This window comes from Diadema antillarum, unplaced genomic scaffold (genome assembly GCF_040938485.1).
Source record: "Diadema antillarum isolate AM-2024a unplaced genomic scaffold, OU_Dant_1.0 seq00001502_RagTag, whole genome shotgun sequence".
Classification (NCBI taxonomy): Eukaryota; Metazoa; Echinodermata; class Echinoidea; order Diadematoida; family Diadematidae; genus Diadema; species Diadema antillarum.
The window spans coordinates 49,445-55,555 of NW_027272236.1; the positions used below are offsets into that span (position 1 = coordinate 49,445).

The window sequence follows — 6,111 nt, forward strand, 5'->3', positions numbered from 1 at the left end:
CCCATCCCAACGAAAAGGAAAAAATAAAGAATGAAAATATAAAATTACAATATCCATGATTGATTGAAGTTTGTTCTGATCATTACCATTGATTATTAAAGGGAAGATACAGGAAGAGCTAGGAGGCAAGACAGAGAGATGCAAATTGTTTACCGGCAAGATACGGGCCGACAAGTTGCTACAGAACAGGTAGGGGTAGACATACACATTCTTGTACAAACAGGTCCCTTCATTATCTTGTCACTCTATAAAACAAGATGAGGTTACTCGAGCGATTTCATCGACCAAGTCCTTCTAATTAACAGCACTTTGCAGTAGTCACAAATATAATTTGCCAGTGGCACCGCCCTGCGGTACAGTCAAAGTCTGTGTTATTACAAACTCTCCTTGAAAGGTCTTCTCAGAAATCTTAGAGAGATGTAATGATGGAGAGGCAGAGCTGCACTGAGGTTCACTTCCTGCGAAGTGGCTACCTCCCCACTTGCTCACTCACACTTGCGTGGTCATCACCAGGGGCCTGAAGCCCAACAGCTGGTGCACCACGTGCCCACAGGGCATGCATTGCGGATGTAGGGACAGCAGGCATTTGGCAATGTCGATGAGGTACTGCGGCACATCGTCCGCACGAAACAGACTCGCTCTGAGTGTCTCCAGGATGACAAACACCTTGAAGCTGTCTTCATCTCTCGATCTGTGCCGGTCATCGATGGTAAAAATCTCCTCGAGGAAGTTATTTCCCACTGCATCATACAGGGACTGCACCCTGAGAGTTCTTGCAAGGGAAGAGAGCATTACTTCATCTTTGATATGACCAAAGTTTGCTCGCAACGAGTAGACCCATCTGTCTGCTGGGTTGTGCTTCATCATTCCCTCCAGCTCTCGAAGAGTCAAGTCACAAAGAGTGTGGTCCACATTCCCTGTGGTGCTCGTAATCTTGGGGAAGTTTCCGTGGGAGGCTGTCTCCATGACAACCTTGTAGGAGGTGCCTGGCAGCAGGTCTTTGACGACCTTCCCATCCACACGTCCACACCCACATTCCACTGTGACGCGAGCAAGTTGGACTTTTGCAGTAACCTCTATGGACTGGTCATGTGGTGTTACATCCGGTGTTACATCTAGTGTGTCGGGAGTAGAGGGTGGGGTGGTAGAAAGCTCCACAGCATCACCATTTTCTAAGAAGCAGAAACAAATGAAAAGGAAGATGGCAGAAGTGTGAAACACACATATAAAATACATCACAATGACCTATCATCTCAACATCATTAAATTGTCATAGTTTCTCAACTCCACTGCATATTTTACACGGGAGAAAGATTAAATAGAACTGGTCGTATTTTATCAATCAGCTCTTTTGAACTCTTTATGTACCACATTATTCTGAGACACCCATGTAGTCACGCCTTGTGAAAACAGTCTGTTTTTCAAATTGGTTAGTTTTACAGATTTTTGTTACCCTGGACATGCAGTGAGCAAAGGGTTAAAAAAAAGTCAAGTTTATCTTTGATGTAAAGTGTATAACAAATCTATGTTTGTTTTTCTTTGATTGACCAGTAGCTACATTATTGTAAATGCAGTACAGAATACCACTTGATAGTCAATCACCATATGAAATGCAAGCTACAAGTAACAGGAAAAGAATAAGAAATGCTCTCATTGAGGTGTAGCATTTGGCGATTAATCAAATGGTTTGGGCCGGTTTGTGCATTTGAGCAGAATATGCGAACTTGGCATCATGTCGACCGAGTAGAGTGTTTGAATGTGCCACATAAAGAGTTGAATAGGGCACTAAAAGCTTACGATGCAAATTATGCCTTGGTATGGTGCTCCCAAAACGCATGATTTCAATTATAATATGATTATGTAATACCATGCATACTTTTTTAGTTCCAGATGGTCAGTAATAAACTTGGGTACAAATTCTCCCTATCGAATAAAAAATTAAACAAATGAATGAGGTGATCTTACACACTGAATGCAACACATGGAGGTCAAGGGGGGTCACACTTTCAGTGTCGACTTATGCATATCTGGTAATGCAAAGTTATTGTGCCGGAGGTGAGGGCAAAGCATATTATGTGGTAATTGCATACAATTTTCATCCTTTTATCATGACTCAAACATTCTCACTTTACAATAGAAATGCATTTTCATAGCTTACAACTTCATATTTCTTTTCCCAACATGTAACAATTGCTGAAAAAATCTACAAAAATACATATGTATGGTAGATTGGAGATAAAGATAGTTTTCCATGTTTTTTTGTGTACAATCAAATAGAGCTCGCGCTGTACACTGGCACAGCATTGTTGACACATTGTTATGGAAATTCAACAAGACCTGGATTGTACGAGTTTTTACAGTTATATGCAATAGGAAGAATTAGCCATTCCTACTCAAGGGAGCACAAAAATGTCTGGAGTCATGTTGGATTTGATTGATTTAGATTAACGTGGTGACCGCTAGTCAAGATCTTGGCACCAAAGGATGTGACATCCTTTGGCTGTGTCACTCACCCACAAGAGGACGCAATGACCTTTGACGCACAGCTCTCAATCGGTTGTGTGACGTACGCCTCTTGTAAACGAAACATACCACCGTAGCAGCAAAACAGCATAGCACAGCACAGCTTAAAATTCCCAGCAAAAGAAAGGCCCACCACATGGATTCTGAACAGTCAAACAATCAGACATCCCAAACACTGTGTTAGTCAAGACGAAGGGAGGTTGTAAGTGGTGTACAGTAAATGATGGCCTCTTCAACGCTGCTCTGACACAATCATACTTCCTTGAATCTTTTTTTAGCAGCTATTTCGCATTTTCGTTGATACTCAACTGAACTTGTGTTATGACAGCAGTGTTGTGCATTTGTTTAATTCTAGAGTAAAAATTTGTCAGTTTGAAGGCATGAGAACTACATTTTCACTTTAAATATGTTTAAGAGCCTTGCTTCCCAACCTCTCTCAACCCCAGTTCCACTTTGGCTCTTACAAATCTTTTCAAGACCCAGCCAGATCAAATAGGAATCTTTTTCATTTCGTTGTTGGCCAATACCGCTGACCATGTAGCTAGAGATTCACAGCCCATTAGTGGGCGGAATGCAACTTTTGCACCGTACTGACTCACATACATCTCATGGTCACAAGCAACCATGAAGAGGAGTCCATTTCTTTTTCTCTTCTTTTCTTTTAGTCACAAAGATGGAATATACAGAAGAATTTCTGACAATTGTTCGTCTAATATACCTATGGTTGCATTTTTATTTAGTCTTTTTCATCTCTGTTCTTTCCATCATGGCTACCAGCTATCTTCCTTTTTTTTTCCACACCCCGATTAAGATGGACATCACGGATCAAACAACTAAACTAAGCAGGTATAAGGTATGTCACAAGGCATGATTAAGGTTAATGGTCTACCATTTACAAGTCCACAGCTCAGTCCACTTTCACAAATTTAATGCTTCCCCTGGTAGAGCAACACTGGGAGACAGTCTGATGTTCAGAAGCAGGACTGGAATATATTGTGTCCTAAAAATAGCAAGGTTAACCACAAAACAACTATGATTGATGACAACATTAATGCTTCACACATTTGCGCAGAGTGAGCACTTTTCTAGATCTGTTTGCACTGGGTTGATCTGTAGTGCCTGCATCCTACTATAAACTGAATGACATAACTCCTGAATCCCATGGCAATTTAAAACAGGAAATCAATATCACTGTACCATCTCCTCCGTTACGTGTGGATGCTGTTACAGGTGGAGAGGCCGTGCTCCCATTAGATCTTGCAGGGGTGGTTCCTCCTCCTTCGGACTTTGTTGTCGTTACCAGGGTGGTGACTGCCAGGGTCGTCGAGCCTAGTAGTTTAACAAATCATGTCAAATAAATGTCAAAATATACACTTGTATAGGTAAACTGTAAATTCTCCTCCTTCCCTCCCAAAACTACCACTACCACTGCCACTACCATTACCATTACCAATAGTAAGCACTACCAATTCCATTACCACTGCCACTGCCACTGTCACCAATACCACTACCACTACCAATTCCACTACCACTACCACTGCCACTACTATTACTACTATCACTACCAATCCCACTACTACCACCATTACCACTACCCATTCCACTAAGATATTGAGCATGTGTAGACAGCGCTAAACATAGTTACGGAAAAGAAAGAACTAATTAGTTTGAGTATTGAGACAAGTGCAGTAACAAATCAAAATAACTGAATAAATGAAATGGAGAGGAGGAGGAGGCAATACCAAACTGATATTGTCGGATCAAAATGATGGTTCGAGTTACAGCCTCTTAAAAACGACAAAGGAATTTACATAACGGTAATTAGTGTTAACATCATGTATTTTTACGTATTATAAATTAGACTCTTCCTTTTAAGGTAATGATCCTCACTTCTTCAGAAGTGAACTATGACAGTATTATGAAATTTGCAAATTCATTATCTGACAATCCAATCATTAGGACCCCGTTTACAGTGCGAGGGCCGCGGCCAAGCCGCGGCCGAGCCTGCCTTTATTTCAGTGGAAACGCGCAAAAGGCCAAATGCGGGGCCAAAATTGGCCGTGCATTTGGCCGCGCTCTGGAGGTGGTCTCGGCTTCGGCCGAGCCGCGGCCGAGCCCGGCCTTTTCTCAGTGTAAACGCAAACTGGGCCAAATGCGCGGCCAATTTTAGTCTGGCTTCCAAACCCTCTGCCTGTATTATTTCACTATTCAGGATATTAACCCCCTCAACGTCGAAAACTAGTATAGTTTAAGGTGGTTTTGCCCTGGAAAGGATTTTTGCCTTCCGCAAAGGTCTTTGCCCGAACGGCAATTTCGTTGCGACGGAATCCAGTTGGCAAAGGGTCTGGAAACCAGACTATACCAAATTGCGTTTGTTTACAAGTAGAGCGCCACTACGACAAAATATTAAAAGGTTTGAATTAAAAGCGCGGCCGAGCCCGGCAGTGTAAATAGACAAAATTGCAGGGCTCAGCCCCGCAATTGAGGCTGGGCTTGGCCTGGGCTCGGCTGCGGCTCGGCCCAGCCCCGCACTGTAAACATGGTCTAACAGGTTATGTGGTGGTAAATACCACTTAGAAGCTGGTGCTAAAAAGTTAAAAAAAGTACATGTTGCTGCTGCACACAATCCAAATCTAAAATTGACCAGCAAGCCTGGAATTCCATTGATTTGATTGATTGGGGTCATGGACAGTTTGGCCTTGACTGAATATTTACACAAATAAGGCGGCAAAAATTAATTTACATGAAGAATTGCCTTGATTAAACAACATTTATTTGATTGGTGTCCTTTAGCCTGGCAATTAAAGTTAAAGATTGTTGCATTAGGATGAATTACTCGAAATGTAAATTTTGATATTTACTGTGTCATTTCTTTATGCAGCTATGATATCAAGCCTGCTACAGCTGCAGTCAGATCTAGCTCACAGCTGAACTGAAGTTAAACTTTGGCTAGTTGCATACTACATCTGTGACAGGATCCAAGGGGAGCCCCTGCACATTGTGAAGCGACTCTCACCTGTTGTGGTCGGCTGCACTGTTGTGTCCACTGGACAGCTGTTTGGCGGGGCTGGGTTCTCTTCGTTCAGACCTTCTGGGCAGCGATAGGGGCATGGCGCTTCAGCGCATTCCTCTGGATGGAGAATTATATCGCTCAGCAAATTCTCCATGCTGCACGGGCTGCACTTTTTGTAGCTTCCACTACGGTATGCATCACAGTAGTACCACCTGATTAAGATTGAGGAAAAAGTCATTCAATTACAAGTACTGTAAAGTTTTCAGGTCATATATATTCTTCTTCTTCCTCTGTTGTTTGTTTTTGCTTGTTTGTTTGTTTGCTTGCTTGCTTGCTTGCTTGCAGAGACTCCAACCCCAAGCACCTTCTGTTCTGGAGATTCTCCCGCCTGAACCCCTAGCAAACGGGAGACTCCAACTTGATGTGCGCGAAATCCCTTGGGTCATTGGGGTTCTAGATGCTCTCTCGTGCTATCTCAGGCTTATTTTTCAACGTAGGATGGCACTACATAAATAATCATTCACTGATTCAAATCATATACTTTGACTTGATAATAAATCTTCATTTAATTGTAT

The 6,111-nt window shown here is 42.3% G+C and overlaps 1 protein-coding gene across 1 annotated transcript; it reads right to left on the reverse strand.

Annotated features, from left to right (window-relative positions):
- On the reverse strand, positions 1-5,736 carry LOC139710124 (uncharacterized). Its single transcript, XM_071622057.1, has 4 exons — positions 5,540-5,736; positions 3,721-3,852; positions 2,514-2,666; positions 1-1,172 (listed from the first exon to the last, which is right to left on the reverse strand). Exons 1-4 carry the CDS (start codon positions 5,688-5,690, stop codon positions 490-492), a joined length of 1,119 nt encoding a protein of 372 aa, XP_071478158.1. The 5' UTR covers positions 5,691-5,736; the 3' UTR covers positions 1-489.
- Between the last annotated feature and the right edge of the window lie 375 nt (positions 5,737-6,111).

Coding starts and splice junctions, on each gene's coding strand:
- LOC139710124 (XM_071622057.1), bottom strand. CDS start 5,690: ATGGAGAATTTGCTGAGCGATATAATTCTCCATCCAGAGGAATGCGCT. Junction 3,853..5,539: donor AGTGCAGCCGACCACAACAG/GTGAGAGTCGCT, acceptor TTAAACTACTAG/GCTCGACGACCCTGGCAGTC. Junction 2,667..3,720: donor CACACGTAACGGAGGAGATG/GTACAGTGATAT, acceptor TTGACTGTTCAG/AATCCATGTGGTGGGCCTTT.